Here is a 24,034-nt window from a genome sequence, read left to right on the forward strand (position 1 = left end):
CTTCAGAGCTAGGGCTGTCTTAAATACTTCGAAGCTTCGAAGCTTCGTTCGATGGCACAAGCTTCGAACATAAAAAAAAAATCGAAGTTTAAAAAAAATATATATATATATATAAAAATGTATTACATTTTATTTTATTTTTTTCTTGCCTCCAAAATCTTGCGCCTCCATTTCAATGAAACGAAAGTAAGCGGCGCCTTCCCGCCTCCATTCCAATGAAACGAAAGTAAGCGGCGCCTCGACTCCACCTCTCTACAACAAGCACGTGGACTCGTGGAGATTATCCGTGTTGAAGACAACAAGGACATGTGCAGCAGACATGTCGACGAAGAAGCGAAGCAATGCCGTTTGTTATTTAAGACTGTCGGACAGATTTGTGTTCATTGTGCTGCTTTTTTAAAGTGTCCCGATCCATATAAAAATATGTCTTAATAAAACGTGCTTAATTAAGTCGAATTCTGCCTATGTAGAATGGTATCAAATACATATAAATATTTATATAATTGTTTGCTTGATAGACGAAGGTTGCAACATAATTATGTAATGTCATGTCGTTGGCTGTGAGAGCAGCCCCACTGCACCCAGGCAGCGCAGCCGAGTGAAACCTTGTTGGCTGCGTCACAGTCACGAAAGGGGCTACTTAATTAATTAATCCAATCCACTTTATTTATAGAGCACATTTAAAAACAACAAAGTTTACCAAAGTGCTGTATAAGTCCCACAACATAAGAATAAACTTTTTCTTTTTTTTTTTTATTAAAAAACATTTATATATATATATTTTTTTTAAGCTTCGAATAAAAATCGAAGCTCGATTGCCAAAAAAAGCTAACCTTTTTCCCAAGGAGCACATGTGCTCCTAAATAATATTTAAATAAATAAAATCTAAATAAAAATGTAGGAGTACACAAAGAAATTTAGGAGCACAGTGAAAATTGTTCAAGTAACACAGAGTTTATTAACAAACTATTTATCACATGCATATTATACTGTGCGTGTGCATACTAAGGGATCATCCTCTGTGCAAATAGCACATACCACCAAAATCACAAATTGGCCCATGTCTACTAGACGCAAAGGATATCTTTAATGCAAAAAAGACCAAGTACATGACCTTCTCTCGCTCTCAAGCTAATACAGCTGTCCCTCCGATTCTGACACTGGAAGGGACATGCCTTGACAAAGTAGCATCCTATAAATATCTGGGCATATGGATTGATGAAAAGATGGCCTTTGATGTTCATATTGGCTTATTGGGAACCTACTGAGAAAACTTAGACCTAAACTGGGCTTTTTCTTCCGGTTAAAGAAATGTTTCCCGTCTGAAGCCAGGAAGAGAATTGTGCAGAGTTCCTTTCTGCCTGTATTAGACTATGGCGATGTAATCTATATGCATGCTCCTTCCTCCCTGCTTAAAAAGCTGGATTCTGCGTACCATACTGCCATACGTTTTGTAACGGATGCAGGCTCTCGCACCCACCACTGCACTTTGTATCAGTCATTAGGATGGTCCTCTCTGTACCAAAGAAGACAATCACACATGTTGATTTTTATCCTTAAGTCATTGCTAGGTAAGCTGCCCTTATATATCTCCAGACTTCTGTCCTTGCTTTTTTAATACCAGACAAGCAGCAAATGGGATGCTTTTAAATGTTCCTTTGCAGTCAGAGCTTGGTAAAGCTGCATTCTCCCACTATGCTCCCTTTTTATGGAATACGCTGCAAGTAAAACTTTGTCTAGAGGCACTTCCTACTGTGAATGCTTTTAAAGGTATGCTACGATTAGCCCTTTATGAAACATGTAACTGTTTTACCTGATGCTATTGCTGATCTGATTATGCTCCTTGCCACTGCACAAATGGCCTTCTGTATTTATATTTGAATTGTATGTTTTTTGTTTAATGCCCCGTTTTATGTTGAAACTTGTTGTGTGCCGTGTTGGTCAGGACTCCCTGAAAGAAGAGATCTTGTATCTCAATGGGACATTCCTGGATAAATAAAGGATAAATAAATAAATAAAATAAATATCGGTTGTCAAGCTGCTTTTGTATGTTGTAGTCTTGTCACGATACCAACATTTTGACTTTGATACAGATAGGAAAGGCAATGGAATATATTATTAGATGACAGAACATGGACAATTCTTTATACAATTATTTAATTCATTATAATTGAAACGCTATTGAATAATAGTTAATTAATAGTTAATACAATTATTATCTACAACTGAGCTATAATTTATTATACGTATAGCTACTGTCCATCAATGTCTTCCTTTTGAATGAAATAGGTTCAGGAGAGAGATATGTAGAGAGGGAGAGCGAGACACACACACAGATAGACTTCTCAGCCCTTTTCTCTGAGCGTTCCCAGTGATGGCATGTGTGTATGTGCGTGTGCAAATGGGAACGGGACACACATATGTGCAATAGCACACACCACCAAAGTCACTGGCTGGCCCACAGTGTGCATGGATGTGCGTGTGCTTACTTCGCTAACGTTATCCGCCTCAGTAACATTAGCTGCCTCGCCGGGTTCCTCTTTCTCCTCGTCTCTCTTTTGCTCAAAATAAAAATGAATGGGCTTCATGGCTGGCTGAATTTTTTGCGTTGTCTGATTCTGAATGTATAACTTGCCTAGTTGCCTATACCGTGACTTTCTGTTCCAGCGCGTACTGTGTTCTCATTTCCTTTCACTCGCATGAAACCAGCGTCACCGCAGGAAACTCTACTGTGATTGGAAGTTTATGCGCCTTGTGGAATGTGGGACTTGTAGTTTCTGAACTATTAACAGCGGAGCTGTTTGTAATCTTCACTCGCACACTGCGAGTAAATGATTTTTCCGGTTCGCACACACATATTATTAGGGGCAAATACGAGTGAAATGCTCACACTGTAGAGCATATATATAATTAGTAAACTGTCTGGGGCTTTTCTTGCCCCCCTTAACTGATTTTCGAGGGCATTTGGTCAATTTTCGAGGGCATTTTGCCCCAAGACCCCGTTAATTTCGAACCCTGTTCTGTACCAATGAGTGTCGTGTTTTACCGGACGTAAAACATGCTCGACAAACACGATCGCAGTTTCTAGTTAAAACGACCCCCCCCCCCCCCCCCCCTTGATAAAAACACATATGTACATGGTGATACCTTTTTGATTTGGAAGTATTATCAACCAGAACGATTTGGGCATATTGCATATTGCATAACGCGTCATATCTCGCAATCCATGAAAAAATACTGGATTATTTTGGAAAGGGACGATGTTTAGCGTGTAATAGTGCACAAACTACAGTATGTAGAAATGTACTGATTAGTCAGTGATGGACTATGAATAATGCCTGTCAAATGAGCCATACTATTGTCTCCATATCTATAATACAGAACACACAATGGGCCTCATTCCTGAAGCGATATAAGAACAGAATTCGTTCTTAACTAGCATTTCCTCTTATTTTGTTCTTACGTGGGATTCAGCAATGTTTTCTTATTGTTGCTTTTCTCTCAGGCAAGACCAAATTCTAAGAGTGGTCGAGAGCACTCTTACCCAGATAAGAAACTCCTAATAATAATAATACATCAGATTTATATAGCGCTTTTCCTAATGCTCAAAGACACTTTACAAAACAAACAATACAATACAATACAATACAATACAATACAGTTTTAGTAGATACAATAAAGATATATATATATATATAAAAAGGTGAGAGAGGAAGGAGTTCATGGGTTGAAACTAAAGCAAACCATTGGTCAATTGCCCCCAAATACGACTTTTCAATAATAATTATTATTATTATAACTTATTGCGTGCATTCTTCTTCTAAAATGGATTATATATTGCTGTTAGAACAGTTGGATGCTGGCTGCCCAGGCGTATGCATAGAACGCATATTTACAACATCTCCTCTCTTCTCTGCTCGTACAAGTTCTGAGCGCATTCAGGGTTTTAGCCACAGGGACCATTCAGAGAGAGATGACCGGTGACAGATCCAGTATTTCCCAACCTACTGCGCGATTGGTTCTTGACAAGCGTTGTCAAGTCGTTCAGTATTCACAAAGCCTACTTTGCTGGAACGATTTATTTCGCACTATACAGTACGCAGTATACTGATTCATAGCGTGACCCGTGTAACGTTTAAGTAACTTGTGTTCCGCGGGGAAAGACCGCTCATCACTGCATACAACTTGGTTTAATCCAAATATCCATTCAGAAACTTTGTATTATGAAATAATTCTGGGATGTATCATGTCTGACTATTTCCCTATGCATTGTTTGGTGCGAGTTCAGCTAAAGTGTGCGCACTCACTCACTCACTCACTCACTCACTCACTCACTCACTCACTCACTCACTCTGCTCCGGCCATGCATCCACTCAACTCATGGAAAATACAGCATCTGGCTATTGTTCTAAAAGTATCTACTAATAAAATGGAGTATTGAACCGTTTTTAACAGCTGGGTATTGGGTGGGACATTCTGATTTAAGAACTTTCTAAATGAAATGGAAAGTCCCAAAATTAAGTAAATTAATCTGACTGCTTGCATTAATTGATCAAAAAGTAGCCATGTGCAGTAATATAGTTATATAAAAGAATAATAAAGCAATGTCGATTCTGTTCTTAATAAAAAAAGATTTCTTGCAAAATAATCAAAAAGAACCGATAAGAGTATTGATAAAGTACCGAACCGTTAAGCAGTATCGATAAAAGTAGTAGTATCGATAAAATCCTAACCATACCCATCCTTAATGAACACTGTTAATACACTTATCAATGAAAGAAGAAATGTTTGCAGCTGTGGTAATACTTCAGTTGGTTCATTATAAAAGATACAAACCTGAAAACAAAAGCACTTAAATGTTAAATAAAGGGACCACAGTAATGAGGCAGGAGGAACATATTTTTTTGCACTATAATGGTAAAATTGCCCCTAAAAAAGATTCTGTGCCCCTAAATTTTTCATAGTGAAAAAGCTTAGCATACAGCCCTGATATGGCCAAAAAAATATTGCGATATCATTTAGAGGCCATATTGCCCAGCCCTAGTGAGAGCTCCTCTTTCAACATCACTGAAGCATTAAACAAAATGGCCCAGTAAACTATTCACTTTAGTTTAATACATGAGGCGTTGTCTAACGTTATTTACTGTAGCTGGCTAGCTACTGATGGCTCATAATATCAACGTCTGATAACATCATTGGCATTCGTTTTTGCAGCTGTTGGCTAGCGTTGGCTATCATTCTTCCATTGGCTAACGTTAGCCAACAGCTGCAAAAACGAATGCCAATGATGTTATCAGATGTTGATATTATGAGCTATCAGTAGCTAGCCAGGTAGCTAACATTAGCCAACGGAAGACCGATAGCTAGTTAGCCAACGCTAGCCAACAACTGCAAAAATGAATGCCAATGATGTTATCAGACGTTGATATTATGAGTTTCAGTTAATAGGAAAATACTTTGACTATAATGGTCAGAAGTAAATTAACTTAGATGCTGTTATGCTTAACACCCAGTACTATTCACTTTACTTAATTTCTAAGATTAGATTAGATCATTTAGTCCGGAGTCCGGACTTTGAGAATGCCTGTGTTATTACCTACAGTATAATACTGCCAGCTGCTATAACAAAACCAAAAACTATCGGTATCGGCACTCGGCAGTGTATCGGCCGATATGGCTCATAGAAGATCGGTGATCGGTATCTGTGGCAAAAACGTGATCGAGGCATCCCTAATGTGTATACCTTTTATTTTATGGTCGCTTTGATTTTGTGTGCTGCAGGTTGTGTGTGTGTCAATGAAAAATAATCTTGCAGCTAAATATATATAAAGGAAACACTTAATTTAGGTGTAAATACAATATCCTTTGAACAACACTGCCAATATCCAACTTCTAGCAAGTTGAGGTTGAGGTGTCATTTCAAAGCTTGTTTCGTTAAGTCTGTGTTCTCTGTTCTTCCCTCCAGACTCATGAATGTGTGAGAGGATGGTTAAAAAACAGATATTATAAGTGCTTCATTATGTTTACATAAATGTATTTGCCAATTGGTATTTGACCAACACTATTGTATTCTAGGGGTGTAAAGGTATCCGTACCGAACCGCTTCAGTACTGGACCCTAGGTTCAGTACGGCGCAGCGTTTCCGTTAGAACATATTCGTGCCGGTCTGGGTATCCTGCAAGATTTCTATCACCGGACATATTCGAGATATTCCGGTCAGAGTTTTAAACAGCAGTCTATTATAATCACATTTTTATGAGCTAACGAATTCCGTTATAATTGGACATGTGTATTAATTACATCAAGCGAAGAATGAGAAATTGATTTGCAGAATCAAATTACTATCTCTCGCCTCTCAAGTTAGTGCGATACGCTACCAGCATCAAGCTCCCGCCCCGCAGGCTCCCGCTGCAGCAGCTCTGTCACACGCACCCCCAAATGAATCTCGAGTCGACATCGCTTCACCTCGTTGTATCAGACACGTCACACATATCATAATGTTCAACTTCACGTATACAGTCATTAATATATTCCAAATAAAATAATTCCCTCGATACTCCGTGCTGCTGCTGACTTGAAATAAAATAGACCGCGTATGTGGGCAGTCGGTCCGACACTAAACAGCAGTCTGTTATAATCACATTTTTATGAGCTAACGAATTCCGTTATATTGGACATTTGTATTAATTATATCAAGCGAAGAACTGAGAAAGCAGAGAGACGGCAACATTATCGTGGTTTGCGTGACGACTCTCTCCACCTCGCAACGACTTATTTGCAAAGAGTATGGCGCTGCAGAGCAGCTGATTCAGTGTTATTGGCTCTTTTCTGGGAACCGCACAGCAGCGCCCCCCACCCAACATTGGCTGAAAATGGCTGAATTGGAGTACTGCTGGAATACTGCATTGTGCTGATAGTGCTCTGGCTCTGCAGCTTCACAAAAGTTCTCACACCCAGCACTAAGCTCTCGCTGACGACGTCGTTGTCATTATTAGAAGCAACGAGGAAACAAATGTAATGATCGTTTCGTTCATCGCATAGGCTATTTAATTTTAATACAATTCAAATAATCAAATTGTGCTTAGACTCAGGGAATTATTTTCACCGGACATTAAGACCGGAGAGAGTAAATATGTCGGACTTCAACAGATTTTGCCGGTCAAATACCGGTAATTACCGGCTAACGGAAACGCTGGTACGGCGCTGTACCGAACGAATACAACAGTATGTTTTTTTTTCACAATCTAATATAATTATCTTTATTTTATTATTGCTATTTATTTTTAACAAGTCTATTATTAATTTCAATATATAATATTCGTTGACAGCCCTACAAGTACAATTAGTTACTGCACACTACATCACCCCTGAGTGGAACATGGAAAGCCAAACTTTCCCCCACTGTACCGAAAACCTGTACCGAATCGTGACTTCAAAACTGAGGTACGTACCGAACCGTGGTTTTTGTGTACCGCTACACCCCTATTGTATTCTGTTACAAAGTCTGTGTTTTCTGTTCCTCTCTCCAGACCCCCCACAGGTCTGTAAAGAGGACCTTCCCCCTGAGCAGCAGGAGAGGAGTGCCAGTCTGAACCAGGAGGACCCAGAGCCCCCACTGATTAAAGAGGAAGAGGAGGAAACCTGGACCAGTCGGGAGAGAGAACAGCTTCAATGGTTGGAGGAGGCTGATACCAAAGACGCAATATACACTGTAACCTGTGTGAGAAGCCTCCATGATCAACACCAAAGTCAGTTCCCACATCTTAACCTGACTGTAGAAAACAGAGAGAGAGAGCCTCTACCAAGCACCTCCACTGAACATATGAAAACAGAAGCCGACGGAGAGGACTGTGGAGATTCAGAACCAACCAGTGACTGTCAGCCCCTCTCCTCAGACCATTCCTTAGCTGTGAGTGAAGATACTGACAGGGGTGAGGATAGGATGGAGAGTGGCGGTTCTAAGGGCAATACATCTATGGAATTGTTCCATCTGGAATCAGACAGTCAGGATGCTGTTAACTGTAAAGTGTGTGGAAAGTCTTTCACCTATCATGCCAGGTTTATGAATCATGTGAGAAAACACATTAAAGATACACCATGTGTATGTGGTGTGTGTGGAAGACCTGCCGAGTCCACAGACAGTTTGGTGAATCACCTGAAGTCTCACAAAAAAGCTAGAATTCCTCAGACATACAGATGCAGTGTGTGTCACAAAGAACTCGGGTCTAACAGTAAAAGAGCTGTCCACATGAGAATCCACACAGGAGAGAAACCGTACAATTGTAGCGTTTGTGGTAATAGATTTACTCAAGCGGGACATCTGAGAAGGCACATGAGGAGCCACACAGGAGAGAAACCGCACAAGTGTAGCGTTTGTGGTAAGGAATTTATTCAAGCTGGAAATTTGAAAACCCATATGAGGAGTCACACAGGAGAGAGACCATACAATTGTACTATTTGTGGTAAAAGATTTACTCAAGCTGGAGATGTGAAGATTCACATGAGGATTCACACAGGAGAGAAACCATACATGTGTAGTGTTTGTGGTAAAGGATTTATTCAAACTGGAAGTCTGAAAACCCACATGCGGAGCCACACAGGAGAGAAACCGTACAATTGTAGTGTTTGTGGTAAAGAGTTTACTCAAGCTGTAAGTCTGAAAACCCACATGCGGAGCCACACAGGAGAGAAACCGTACAATTGTAGTGTTTGTGGTAAAGAGTTTATTCAAACTGAAGATCTGAAAATCCACATGAGGATCCACACAGGAGAGAAACTGTACACTTGTAGTTTTTGTGGTAAAGGATTCCACCAAATTGGAAATATGAAATGCCACATGAAGATTCACACAAAGTTGTAGTAGCCAGCCATACTCTTGTAACAAGAACTGAAATGCAATGGAAAATGTTTTTGAATGGTAAATTGTGGATTGTAGTATGGGGAACGGGGCCCCGTTCCCCGTACGTGGTTCAACTAAGCCGATCAAATGTCCTATTAGCCAGCTTAAATTAACCTGATGATTGATGTCAGGCTATCTCGGTTTCTCAAAGGCTGATTCGTGCTCAAACAATCTCTTTAATTCAAACCAGACTTCAGTAATCAGGATAAATTCGCGTGCCCCTCCTACTTCAAAAGGGGGAGACGTCGATCACCGAAACCATGATTTTCTAATGGGAAAATATCGCAAACAAGTTAAATGCGTATGTGTTGGGAAAATATAGGCTATTTTTAAGTGCCTCATTACCTCAATCAATCAGATTATATTTCTTTAAATGTGCCTGCTGGCAGTAGGCTTAATGGAATGAATCATCGAATGAGATCTCGCTAGCGAAAATAATTATTTCAACTCTTTCAGAATAAGTAGATAAAAACAAGCCCAAAGAGTATCTAATTGATACGAATTAATAGATACTTATGAGGATATAATATAATATGTAATAATTATATTATAATATATAATATAATATGCGTATTCCCCCTCAATTGAACTCAGCCAGCGGCTTGGACTGAAACACGTTTTAAGGTGCGGTCGCTTGATTTCCTCTGGGAAATACTTTTTAAACCGTTCAAGAAGGGCTTGGAGGTGAGTTATAGACATCTTCACTGTGTTCACACTCAGTTCATTTTCCTCCATAAATGCATCAAGGTCTGGAAACATAAATCCGGCCCATTTCTACTCCAGCGGTCGAGTTTCCTCGTGAGCGCTTGTATTTTATCATTGAACGACAGGATGGTTGTGTTTTCACCTTGTAGTGATGGATTAAGTCCATTAATTTGAGTAAATATGCAAGACAAATATTCTAGCCTTGTTATCCAGTCGGTATCGGAGGTGGAAAGCGAGCTGGGACGCATTCTCCGTCAGAAACAAGCGTGCCTCATCCTGCAGCTCAAACAGGTGTTGGGCGTGCCGTAGCTATGATGTGCTGCATTATGTAGGAAATCCATCGGCTGAATACGATTTATCAGCATTTTAGATCTATTTTACATTTCAAAAGCATTTATTTTACCAGTTTAATGTATTTTAATTGTTTTTAATTATAGGCCTATTTCACACATTCTTTTTTGATCCACTTTTTCTCCCATTTTCTATATTTTCTCCCATCCCAATTTCGTATCATCCAATTCAACCCTCCCCTGTCACGAACGCTGTTTTTTGCCTCCCACAAGCCGGCTGCAATGTGGACTAAGTCATACATAGCACAAGTCCCCTCCGGTACTTGAGGTAACAGCAGTCGCATCTTTTCACCTGCGCAGCTCGATCTCTCAGTGGCGAGGAGTAACGCGTGGGAGGCTCACGCTGCCCCCGACACTTCCTGATTCTACTGCGCAGGCGCACCAACCGACCTGTAGGAGTCGCTGTCCACAACGCCCGATCCCCACCCATCAGTTTCCCACCCCCTAATACGGCCAATGTGTATTAGTATGAACGACCAGCTAAACTGAAAGCAATGTGGAGCGCTGGGCTCGAACAGGCAAGCCCAGCGTCTCCGTCATTCGTGGCGAGCGCCTTGCCCACTACGCCACGTAGCCGCCTTCACACATTCTATGAAATCAATACATTCTGGAAATCGTCTCGCGACCCCTCTAGAAAAATTTAGCACAAACATTCAGAATGGTATAATGGGATCTCTGAGAAAGGGAGCTGCCATTTTTGAGGGAGTGGAAAGCTTATCCAGCTAATTTAGCCTCTTAAGCTGCAAGGGCCCACATGTGACGATTTGCCCACAGGCACTTTGGCGACCTCTAGTGGCTCGGGTGTGCATACATTTTTTTTATTATGATGCATATATCGAATTAAAGTCCCATTTTTTGCCTGTTGATATCCCTTTCAAGTGACAAAATCCGTTCAACGGTTCTCGAGTTACATGCCAATATTTGAGGCTTGTGCAAAGTACACGATATTGCGCAAATACTACTCCTGACTCTTGGGGCTCTAGTTCCGTCAATCATTTGGCGATCTCAAAAAATATTGGACAGGGTTGTAGCCAATGAGTGTGGCTTTCCGATACCCCAACTGGGGATGTACGCAGGGATTAAAGCGCTCCGTCCTGAGACTGATTTCCGTCAATTTGATTCGGAGTCGTGACGGATTTTCCGTCAATTGGCTACCTGGTATAATATGATTTGTAGATGGGAACAAAATAAGCACCCGCCAAGCGCCAATGATGTGTAGATTTACTCTTTGGCTGGTAAATTACGGAGGCTACTCGTCACCCTGGCGTGTACATAAATTGGGAGCCAACTTTCTGAATTTTCATAAAAGAAATTGCTTCTGTGTTAGCAGTCGCTTCTATACGTGACGTGTATGTGTGTCCGTTCGTAGCATGAGAGGAGTGCACCTCTCTCTTACTTCAAATTGTATGCAGTGATGAGCGGAACAAAAGTTACTTAACGTTACACAGCCAGGTCGAGCTATGCACGCTTAGCTTGCTAACATTAGATAGCAGTGTTTATAAGGAGTCGTCTGCCAACAAATATGTTGTTTCAACAAATGTATTCACAAAATTGATTACCATCCAAACGTTATTGAAAACTCCTGTGACCAGTAAGTAGGTACTACATACGTCTTAACTTTTATTAACCGGAGTAATATGCGCAAATGTTCTACGTTATATGCGTAAATGTCCACTTTGTGCCTAAAGTCAAGACTCGACAGTGTGTGTGCACACTGCAACATAGCTGCACTTAGTCGCTTGTTCACCAACAATCTCAACATTTGTATCCTAGATATTTTCAACAAGTCAAAGGAAGACAAATATTAGCTTGCTTAACTAGCGTTAGCTCAAAAGCACAGAACCGGACGACTGTTCCGCTAGCTAGCGATAACAACAATAATACTTCCGGTCGGGTGGTTTCAAAATAAAAGAGCGAAGTCTAAAACACCGAAACTTTTGTACGTACACACAATTGTCTATACACACAGAAGCATACTGGTAGTACAACGGTGATCATAATGCATGTTGCCAATGCAATTTGAAGTGACGTCTCGGGTTGCTACTGGATAGAACAGAATGGTAGCCAAGTTGCCAACACTTTTAATAGTGTTTTTGAGAGAGTATTCGAATACGTGTTCGGAAACACCAAGGAGTATTCAAAGCCTGTAAAATAGTATTTGGGACAGCCCTACACTAAATATATATATATTTATGTTGTTTATTATATTAATTGAAAATTGCATACGAGAGTATTATATAGTAATAATAACACATGGCGATATACTAAAAAGCTATTTATCATTTTTGGCTGGTAAAAAGTCTGCCTGGCTGGTAGTTTATTTTTTTTTTAATCTACCAGCCACCTTGGCTGGTAAGCCAAAAAGAAAAATGTGTTCCCTGCAGAGTATGCACTGTTTCCCTTGTTTAGTTCCTTGTTCAAGTCATAAGCTTGTTGAGTTGTCACAATGTACTGTAAATAAAAACGTGCGCTGAAAAGTTAGTATGTAGATTTATTTATTTGTATGACAAAGTCAGAGTCAACCCTTGCAAAGTATCAGTTTTATTTAATGAATTGAAAACAGAATTGATATTTCATAAAAGCAAACTGGCAATAGAAAAGATGTTCAAAATAATCTAGTTCCCTTAAAACGCTAACGCTATTAAAAAATATATATACAGTGGAGGTTAAAATAAGAATATGACTTGGCCTGAAAAAAAGTTCAGTCAGGAGATTTTTTTTGCTTTAATCCCTGGGATGTACGAATCAGGGATCTAGGTGAAAAACTCACAAGCGAAAACAGGAAGAGAAAAACCGCCGACTCTATGAGAAAACTGAGCTTTTCTTTTGTACACAGTTTACCTTGATGTTGATTGGGCTCTTATGAGCCCCTTTAGATTTCCTCTCTCCATATATAGGATATAACTATTTTGTTCCTTCTGTGTGATAAAAGAATATGTGCATTGTCAGATCACGCATTGGTCTGTGTAAATATTTTGCATGTATGAGTATCTTTTTTTACCTATACATTTAAGATAAATGTATATTTGTTTAAATAAATTACTAAATAAATTGAATAAAAAAAATAAAAGTCTCCACCTGGTGGCAGCCACCCATTTATTTTTGAGTAGCCTACACATTAGGTGGGTTTAAGTGTAGGTTGGCAGGGCAAAAAGTCCAATGAAAGCAGATTATTACACTAGTACACTATGACACTAATACTATTACACTAATGCCTGGTTTATTTTTGCTTCATTATTACATAGTGTACAACACATTCCAGTGGCATAACAAGAGATTCTGACAAGATCAGCCTGTGAAATGCTCTCCTCTTCAGTCTGTCTGGAATTTCAAAATAACAAGGAATGTGGACATAAACAGACTTGCACTGGCTTGGCACAACTTCGCTATGCACTTGGCTTGTGCCATACAGCAGGGCTAACATGTCAACTGAATCACACAGTATTGTATTTCAAGTCAAGTCAGTTTTATTTGTATAGCACATTTCCAGGCAGCGGCAGCTGACACCAAAGTGCTTCACAAGCAAGTTGATAAAAACAAAATAGTGTGAGGCAAGGTATTTAACTGCCAGAAGACGAGTTTAGGCGTCCTTCCCCGCCATGCTCAAGTTGCCGAAGACGCCGTAACTCGTCTTTGATATCAATATTTCAAAAATCTGTGATCTGATTCATATTTCCCATCCGCTGGCCTGAGACCCACCAAAAAGCCCCACTGAACCCTCTAGCGGTTCAAGAGCGCCATCTGTTGGCCGATCGGCGCAATCGCCAAAGAGGAAGTTACTTGGACGATGTGCTATTCACCCATATTACTTCCGGGCACTCGGTATAGGTTCCGGCACTCTAGCTCGTCACAATACATAGCGATCCGTTGCCAATAACTCGATAAACAACATGATTTGGACGTATATACTATTATACAAGCTGGAAATGGACCCGATATTTCTACATCCCATAATAGGAAAATGTCTGTTCCACGCTCATCGCCCAACGGCGCGAGGAAGATACGGTAAGATTCAGCGTTATTTTTCAATGTCTCCTATACTAACTGATCTGATGAACATATGACCCACACTAGATGAATGGTATAATGTTGCCCACGGAATTATAAACGCCCCCTCACCCATCCGGTCATCATCAGATGACGTGTAGTAACTTCTAGAACCATGTCTAGTTGGAATTTTTTATATCGCGCCGATTGCCATCAAACTGTATTTCATCATCAATATAATGCATTTGGGGCTATAGATCACGTTCTGGAGAAAGCTGCAGAAAGCGATGAAAACATACTTATACATTAGACCATACTTTAGTATGAATATGTGAATGAAAAAGTTTAACGTTGCTTCACCCTGAACAATACATATAGGACATTGAATGGGCCCTAATAATGGCAATTTAGCAATAGAATTTAAAAAGTTATAGCTCTGCAAAGAAGGGGAACTTCTCCATAGACAAATAGAGCTGGCAACCTATGGTATATCATGAATTTAGCCTTAGACAATCAAAGTGTTAAAAGAAAGAAAGAAAAAAAACATAGCAAAGCAATGAAAGCAACAAAAACAAAACAATATGGTGCAAGATATAAGATTAAAAACATAATAAAGCAATGAAAGTAATAAAAACTGGTAGGACACAGTAAAACAAAGAGGATAGAAGGGCCAGGTGGTTAAGTAGGGGGGACGGCCAAGGATTTCATTGGGTGAGAGTCAACTATGACAATGTTCTTGTCAATTGTCAATGTTTTCATAACCCGTCATTACCATGGGATATAGTCTGAAGGCTTAAAGCTATGCCCTTTTGTTCTTTATTAGTTCTCGCAATATATTAATGGTACTAGAAGGTGTGTCACAGGTTGACCTAAATCGATCTGGATGTAATGAAACTGGACTTTGAAGATGATGTCTTTATTTGTAGCACATTGCCATGCAGTGTACACAGATGGGCGACACATGGATTTTTTGGGTCACCATTGAAATGTTCTCTCTGCGCTCTGCTACCCATCCAGTCGTCCTTCCCCCCCAAGGGGAGCTGGGAGCAGACATGGGTTGCAGCGTGGGGCCAGACCCAGGGACCAAGCAAAGTGCTCCTGTCCATCTTCATCAGGGACACGACAGCGTTAGCGATCTGTTCTGCATGCTTTTCCATTGGTTATTTTTTTTGTTACCACTTTGGATGCCACGCCCGATATTTCTCGGGTTTACCCCCCAACCGCTGAATGCCACGTCACGAGTATTCTCGTTTTAAATTTTTTTATTAGCGTTCTGAAATCATATTGCATCAAGCGAGCCTACCGTTGGAGATCCAGGCACCGCCGGCGCTCAGATGTGAAAAAAGCGCCCCCTATCGTCTCCCAGATGGTAAATCACCCTTTTGGATTGGACTCAATGAAAGCGAATGGGAGAACGGATTTCTGACTCCACATTTTACTTCTCACTGATGTAACCGGGGTCTACCAGAGTTCATTCTGGAACCTTGGTGCCACGGCGAATGTGTTCTACTGTACACACGGTGGATCAATACAATTATCGAATGGCGATCGGAAATTGGAATAAACCATTTGGATACCATCTGACCTCAGGTAAGGAATCTATGTTATCAGTCTTAGGATAATCAGACTCGTTTTCACGGATATATAAGTGTTTCCCCTATATGTGATATAGCTGTTTTGACTGTAAAAGCCATCAGGAAATAAGAGCAGCGATTATCAGCGCGCGGCACGAGTGTGCGTGCGTGCGCACACATATACTATCGATCATCTAGCGTTTATTTGAAAACTATTCATAAATAGGCCGACAAATGACAACATTCTGGAATATTCCAGTAAAAGACGATTATCATCATAGGGTTGTGTAACTGAGGGGTACAATTCCCTGACTGTATTGATAAGTATGGTATCATTAAACCACTACCGCTTTATGTACTTTAATTACTGGCCATACAGTACACGATATCTAAGTATGATGAACACTTTCCCACATATGAAATCAGGTCCACACAAAGGTATAAGTCAAATATTTAATATATAGCAAAGGGTACATATAATAGTTACTTATTACATTTATGATTTGAATGCACTTGTAAGGCAAATGAGTATTCGTAGGCAAATCAACACTGAATGTCCAATCTCTGGTTACACAGGAAGCAAGTATACAACCTGGCTCTTAGGGAATTATAGCGATGGTCACTTAATGATTATAGCTGGATAATATACTGAAGGGGTCCCGCCGGTTGTAAGACAGTAGGGGGGGTAGGAGAGCCGTCGGCTGTATCCCGTCTGGTCAACGATTTCTAGGGAGAGTCCAGGTACAGAACACAGTGCCCGTAGAACCTTGATCCGCAGATGAATACACTTGGGCTCTCTTGTAGACGATAGCTGTAGCTTTAGGTCCACAACGAAGAAGAAGCGAGGCGACCTCAGTCTGGTCTGAGCGCCGTCTCACCTTGGCTCCTCTCGGGGTAAATCCAACACTCACCGGTGTTGGCGATTATCCGCTCCACAAATCAAAGCACCAAAGCAAATAGATATTCCATGCCGTATAGGGCTCAGCAGTCGTCGGGGTAGGTAATCCAATGTGCAGGTCCACTCGTCCTCGCCTAGAACTCCTCAGATGAAAGCACCGCGCGTGGTCTGCCCAACCTGGTTAAGACTCTAGATAACGCGAGGAAACGATGGGGGTGCTGCTCACTTTAGAACTCTAACCGAACGATGCACCATACATAATAGACTATTATTACTTAATAGAAATACGGTGCCAAACTCTGGCAATTCAGCTATTAATTCGCACGAGGTCTCACTGCTATTCTAAGGCCAAACAGGCCGTACTACACCGCACGCGGTATCGTGGGGTGAGGCTTCACGTCTTGTTACTTAGTTGGGTAAAGGACTAAGAGGAATTCTACATTTCTTGCGCCATATTTATATGCACGGTGGACAAGTAGTGCCGCTCTGCTTTCGGTAGCCGTATTCCTGCGCGGAGCTGTGGCTAGTAAGGGCATGTCTCGTCGGTACCTTTGAACTTGAACGCCAGGGGCTTGTCCCTGGCGCCTGGTCCTTTTGTCCAATAAGAGAATGAACTATTATGGGCTGTAGTAGAATAAAGGGATATTCCGTGTATATGTACAAGGAATATACAAGGGATATCAAACGATATACAAATACTATTAAATATATATCCATAAATAAATATATATATTCGGTTTAATCTGATCCTTCACAACAGGTTGTTTTTTCCGCGAAAACGAGTGATTTTCAAAATGCTATCAAACGGAAATGAAGCGATAAAAAAAACAATCTGCCTTGACAATGTTGACTGGAAAATGAGTCTTTGATAAGCGACGGGCAGATTAGACACACAGCCATAATTTAAAACATAGATTAGGCGATATTAAGTTAACATTGGGAGTGGATGGTGGCATTCAAGGGGGTAAAAAGGAAAACACGGCTGTGTTAAGTGTTAAGGGGGAAATCTTGCAAATGCAAACTCCACACAGAATGGCCCGCCCCACCTGTGTACCTGGTCCCCAAGTGGGAATCAAACCCAGGACCTTATTGCTGTAAAGCGACAGTGTTAACCACTACACCACTGTAATAAAGGGGGGTAGGAGATTCCAACACAGAGTGGACAGACAACAGGTGTAAAACTAACACTTTATTTACAGAAATCAATATACAAAGTACAAAGAGAACTGGGGAAATTTCCTTTTTTCAGCTGGTGTGAGGTGTAGCCAATGGCTCTCCCACGAGGTTGGAGGCACCAAGGGGCCCTCTGGTGGACAGGTGGCAGCAGTACAGGAGGGTGAAATAACCCTGGCCTACCTATTATATAGTCACTCCTGCAGCTGGGATTAGTATTCCCTTAGCAATTCGCACTAGGTGGAAACATGCACAAATTACTATGTTCTACTAGCCACTCTGATACAAAGAAAAAGGCTCAAGCTAGGCTAATGTGACTTAGCAAGCTAAGCCTGCAACACACTTGGTTATTCCATAAATTCACAGTGCAATGTGGAAGGGGAAAATAACACTTAGCGGAACGCCTACGGTTAGGGGAAATATCACCACTGCCACGAGGAAATCCCCATCACCTACACTAGTGGATAGCCTTTGGGCATTCACACACTACCAACGGGAGGAACAAGGAGAAAAGCCTGCCTGTTAGTATTTACCCTAGTACTTACCCTAGTTCTAAAAACATCAAAGGGATTGGGGAAGGAAAGATACAAACAGTGTGGAGACGAGACTAAAATGGGAAAGGGGAAATGGGCTCGGTTGACGCTGGATCAGTAAAACCAGCCCTAAGGCAATATAATAGCCACAACTAGCCCAACTCTGCTGGCTTCCACAGAGGAAGTGGGGTGGTGTGCAACAAAATGGTTGTAAAACGTTGTTTCCAGGGACCACTCTTCTTTGTTTTGGTAAAGGATTCAGTCAGCCTGTCAAAGGAGAGCTGAATGACTGATGGCGCATTTGTTCACAATATCCAACATCCAAATTGCGAGCAGAAGGGAACGTTACTTAACTTGGGAGAGATGAAGTGGAGAGGGTTCCCAAGTCGAGCTATTTAGCTGGTTCTAGGTGGTACTTGCGTTGGAGAAGGCTGGATTAGAGGCTTGCAGGACCATCACTGATGATGTGAAGTGACGAGACATTGTGTAACATGAGACCTCCCATGGGAACAAGTCTTCCATTTCATGTCTCCTTCCTGGTTATATTCCCAAGACTAAAGCTGATGATGTCATCATCCTCTTATAGGAGTGTTTAGAAAGGCACTACTCAAAATCCCTCAGAGATGCACGGTCCCAGTACTACTCCGCTATCATCAATAACAGTCCTGGAAACTCAAAGCTACTTTTCTCCAAACTATCATTACACCTGGGTAAAACAGATTCCATTCTCTTTGGATCAAAAACAAACTCGGCAAGGCCAACGGCTTCTCTGTTACAGTGGGTGACAATATTGTCACATACCTGGGTTCCATCCTAGAGGCAAATCTTTCCTGACAAAATGGCACCCAATGTAATCAAAAACAGTAAATTTCGCTGAGTAAATTTTACTCAAACTGAGTACGATTTTACTCACTTGGGCTCAAATGGACTCAGTTTGAGTAAAATGTACTGTTGCACCTCATGGTACCAAAACACCTCAAAGGCACTAATAATAAGATTACAAACATCACAAAACAAACTGGTCAGACTACTGCTTGACCTTACTCCTAAAACCCACCTCACCCCTGCCCATTTTGACAACCTAGGATGGCTTAGAGTGGACGACAGAGTACAGCAACTTGCAATGGGCCTGGTCTACAAGATACACTACACCACTAAGGTACCCATGTAAATGTCGAAATACTTCCCAAAGGTCAGTGAATACCATGACCACAACACCAGAGGGAGTTTTTTTTTTGTACAATTTACACAGCCGTAAAAGAACGTGAATCCCTATTCCCTACCCACCTTCAAAACCGCTCTAAAAGAGCACCTACGGGAGGCTGCAATTCGAAACTGGCCCCGGTAAATGTCCAAACCCCCCCCCACCCAACCCAGTTTCTTCCCCCTCAAATGCATATATTCTCTTTTAGAAACTCTGTCTGTAAATAAACAGTACTGTATATTTGTATATCTTGTATGTCATAAATGTCTGGATGTAACAGTACTGTATATCTGTATGTCGTGTATGTCATAAATCTTATGATGAATTGAAAATGGGGGACCCTGATGTAAACAAGACAAAAGTCTTTCTCTGGTCTGCATCACCTTAACAATTGTATGTATTGAGCCGTACTGTATTGTACCCATTCTGCAATCTGTTTGTAACCCAGGTTTCAGATTCATAACTATTTAGTCATAGGGACATAAATAGTTAATGCCATTGAATAAGAACATAAATAGTTAATGCTATTATGTAAGAACATAAGTAGTTAATATTATTGGGTCATATGTATATTCGTATGAGATTAGCAACTTTGGCCAAATCCTTTGAATTGCTGCACTGCCCTTTAAATTACTTCATGACGTAGATAGATGTCACGACAGCCACGCCTTGCTTTACGGCAGGTGAGTCTTGTAACACGCAGATGAGATTACAGAAACCACGGAGATTGACGCAGCTGTATGTTGCTGGATACCGAGATGAAATAGCATGATAAAAACAGTTATCAAACAGTTATAAAAGATTCCCCCAGTTACAAAACCGAAGAAGCGTTGCAGTTAAAGTAGCCTGTGGTTTTGGTGAGTTTCATCAATATGAAGGAATGAGGAATGTCCCATATGCTAGCGCACTTTAGCCTAACTTAGCATGGGACAGACAGACATTCCCACGTGCTGTGATAAGGTAGCCTACTTTAGCTTAGCATAGCTAAAAGTAGCCTGATTGATTATTCATTGATGAAGCGATAAAAGATGGTAAATAGTTTTTATTTTCTGAATGCCTGCTTGACGCAGGCCAGGTTTTTCTAGCACCCGTTCCACCCTGGGAGCAGTTCCAGGAGTCCCGGCCGACCACCCATCACCACATGTGCCCACGCGGGACGAGGCAGTGTGCCGGACCAATACAAGATGGCGAGCCAACCCACTGAACCTCTGATATAGATCAAGGCTATGTCGGCCTGATCTGAATACCCCTGTTGCTCAACTCCTGTTGCCTCAACAGTCTGGTAGGATTGAGAATTGCCTTCCTCATTCCCAGTGAGGGAGTGGATCAGGAATTAACGAACTGATTGAACTTGAGTCATAAGAACTTCCAAGGACCATATCCTTTTCTATGACACGAACTGATTGAACGAGAATACAAGGACTTCCAAGGGCTTCGACCCCGTTCACCTTTTGTTATTTTGATATTGTATTTTGTATTTGATTTGATATATGGGTACTGATATTTCTCCTATAAGAAGGGAGAATTAAAGGGTAAATACACCCAGTAAGATACTTGAACCACTGATATTTCTCCTATAAGAAGGGAGAATTAAAGGGTAAATACGCCCAGTAAGATACCTGAACTACTGATGTTCTCCATTATAGAGGACGAGTTAAAGGGTCTATGTACCCAGTAAGATACTTGAATCTCATTGATGACAATATTGATTATAGTTGAATCACTGATGGTTATCCTGTAAAGAAAGATGGTTTAAAGGGTAAATTCACCTAATAAGGTATTTGCATTCCTATAACCTGGAATATTTCTATTAATACTTTGTTCGTATTATGCCTGCAAAGGAATAGTTTAAAGGGGCATTTCACCTAATAAGGTACTTGCATTCCCTGCACACTTAAAGGTTTAAATTAATATGTTTAAACACTTACCTATTGAAATGATAAACTGATATAGAGTTTACTGATCTGCAATTGCAGAAGAAAAGATAACGAGTTACTCATGATAAAGGGATACATCCAATATCCAACCTTGAACCTAGCTTTAACTAGAGATAACCCTAATGTGTTGATCCAATCAACCTAGGATATCGAACTAACCTTCCCGAAAGAAGGAGTGGTTAAGGAAATAACCTAAAAGGGATACTTCGCACTACTACCTTGTACTTCGTGTCTGTATGTATTATTATTGTCTAGCTAGCGCGCTTGAAAATAAACCACCGGTTATTGTTATAACTCTGTCTCTTGTCTACTATTCCTTTAATTGTGTATATTACTCCTCTCCTCATTCGAATCTAGAACTGTGCCCGTGGCGAACAGCTGTTACTGTTAGTGATACAAGTGCTACATGTTGAGGCGGTTAGGTGGCCGAGCGGAGATTGCGTTCGTCACCAACCCCGGAGCTGTGAGCTGGAGGGTTGTCACCAGCTTGGCTGGCCGTCTGCACTAATACAATTGGCTGTATTAGAGGGTGGGAGAAGCTGGCGGGGTGGGTCCGGGTCGTTGTAAACAGCGACTCCTACAGTTCGGTCGGGGCGCCTGCTAAGCGCGGATAGGACTTGAGGGGGATAGTGTGGTCCTCCCACACGCTACGCCCTCTCGATGAGAATCCGCGCTGCCAGGTGAAAAGAAGCGGTGATTGGCTGGACGTGTGTCGGAGGAAGCACGTGGTAGCCTCCACTCTCCCAGATGATCTGACTGTGGGGGGTAAGTGCGCAGCGACCAGGAAGGGACTGGGAATTGGCATACGACTAACATTGGGATGGGAGAAAATCGGAGGAAAAATGGAGGGGGAAAAAGATCAATAAAAAAAAAAAAAAAGTGCTACATGTTAATAAAATGAATAGAATAGAATATAAATACTTTTATTATCCCGTGGGAAATTTGACACTGCAAATCGCTCAACATTTAAACATTTAGACAGGACAGGTCACAAATTAGAATAATAACACAAATCAAATCAAGTTGCCTAGGATAAGAGTAGAGTAAATAGAATTAAAATGGAATAAAATATACAGTAAAAATATACTGAGCATGGGGGAAGGGGGGGGGGGTACAGGTAGTAAAAACAACACAAGCAGTGTAAACAAATTGGTCAATATAATTAACTATCTAACTAACTGAAATATATATTCACAGTATTCACAGTGTCACATAAGGTGCAGTATGCATCAGGTAGTGTTATTGTCCTCCGTGGTTTCCTATTAGTCCTAGGTCAATGTCTGGCAGCAGTCGCTGCCCCCTGTTGTGGAGCCCGGAGGCCGCTAGTTGCTGAGATATTTGTACACCTCAACCATGTCCACATCAACTCCCCTGATGGAAACGGGGGTCACAGGTGCACTCCTCCTCCCCAGCTCCACAACCAGTTCCTTGGTCTTCGCCACATTTAGCTGCAGGTGGTTTTTATCGCACCATGTGACGAAGTCCACTACCAGTTCCCGGTATTCCCTCTCGTCACCGTCCTTTATACATCCCACTATCGCAGAGTCATCAAAAAACTTCTGAAGGTGGCAGGACTCTGACCGATAGTGGAAGTCGTTGGTGTAGGCAGTGAAGAGGAAGGGAGAGAGGACTGTCCCCTGCGGGGCCCCGGTGTTGCTGACCAGTCTGTCTGACACACAGCTCCGTAGGCGCACGTACTGTGGTCTGCCCGTCAGATGTTCATTCAATCAATCAATCCAACATAAACCACCTCCTCAAACCCCAAATCTCTCTACACTCCAACTCCACTCAGGAGCAGTGTAGCAACTTTGCCGCCTTCTTCAGGACCAAAGTTGACACCATCCGCTCCCTCCTCTCTAGCCCCTCTCCCCCTCCAGTCCCAACAGTCAACCCACAGCCTGGGACTACTCAGCCTCTCTGCTGCTTTTACAACATCTCACAGAGAGAGGTTGAGGGCATTGTTAGGAGGATGAAGCCTTCCACCTGTGTCCTGGACCCCCTTCCCTCAGCCCTGTTGAAATCCAACATCGGTGCCATGAGCCCTATGATCACCAAGGTCATAAACTACTCTTTCCAGGCTAGCCATGTACCCTCTGCCCTAAAAACTGCTGTCATAAAACCACTTCTCAAAAAACCTCCCTAGAACCGTAAGTCTTGGCCAACAAATACATTTTGATTGGCAAGAAGCCTGGGCAAACGTTAGACTTGCGTCACGTAACCCGGACCATCAACAAATTAATCTTAACTATATTCATAGGACATACCTGATTCCTATAAGATTGAACAGAATGGGACTTAAACAAGACTCCAGATGCTCCTTATGTACAAATGGGGATGAGGGTACATTTATGCACATGTACTGGGATTGCCCACCAGTTAAGATATTCTGGAAAGAAGTGTCCCAGCAATTATCAAATTTCTTAATTCTGAATATACCTGTACCCCCCTCTGTATTGCTGTTGAATGATGTTTTTGAGTTTGCAGTCCCTATACAGCTAAAGAGATTAGTTTTATCTGGTATCACAGCGGCTAAAAAGGTGATAGCATCAAGATGGTTTCAACCGGAAAAAATGTGTTGGAAGGTTTGGGTTCTTACATATCTCGACGTGATTTATCTAGAAATATCTACAGCAAGAATTTTAGGTGTCAGTGAAACCAAAATTGCAATGTGGTTAGAAGTGGTGGAGAGAGGGCGGTTAGGTGGCCGAGCGGAGATTGCGTTCGTCACCAGCCCCGGAGCTGAGCTGGATTTGCCTGTTCGAATCCAGCTCACA

General features: G+C 41.5%; 1 protein-coding gene across 1 annotated transcript in view; it reads left to right on the forward strand.

Annotated features, from left to right (window-relative positions):
- The window catches only part of LOC311235131 (uncharacterized protein), a 102,241-nt gene that overhangs the window by 50,012 nt on the left and 28,195 nt on the right, over positions 1-24,034 (forward strand). Inside the window, exon 2 of the mRNA XM_084322485.1 lies at positions 7,530-7,909. Within this exon, the coding sequence (XP_084178611.1) occupies positions 7,530-7,909 (380 nt within the window). The remainder of the gene's footprint in view (positions 1-7,529; positions 7,910-24,034) is intronic.

Source organism: Notolepis coatsorum (assembly GCF_963971535.1).
Source record: "Notolepis coatsorum genome assembly, chromosome: 10".
In the NCBI taxonomy this organism is placed as follows: Eukaryota; Metazoa; Chordata; class Actinopteri; order Aulopiformes; family Paralepididae; genus Notolepis; species Notolepis coatsorum.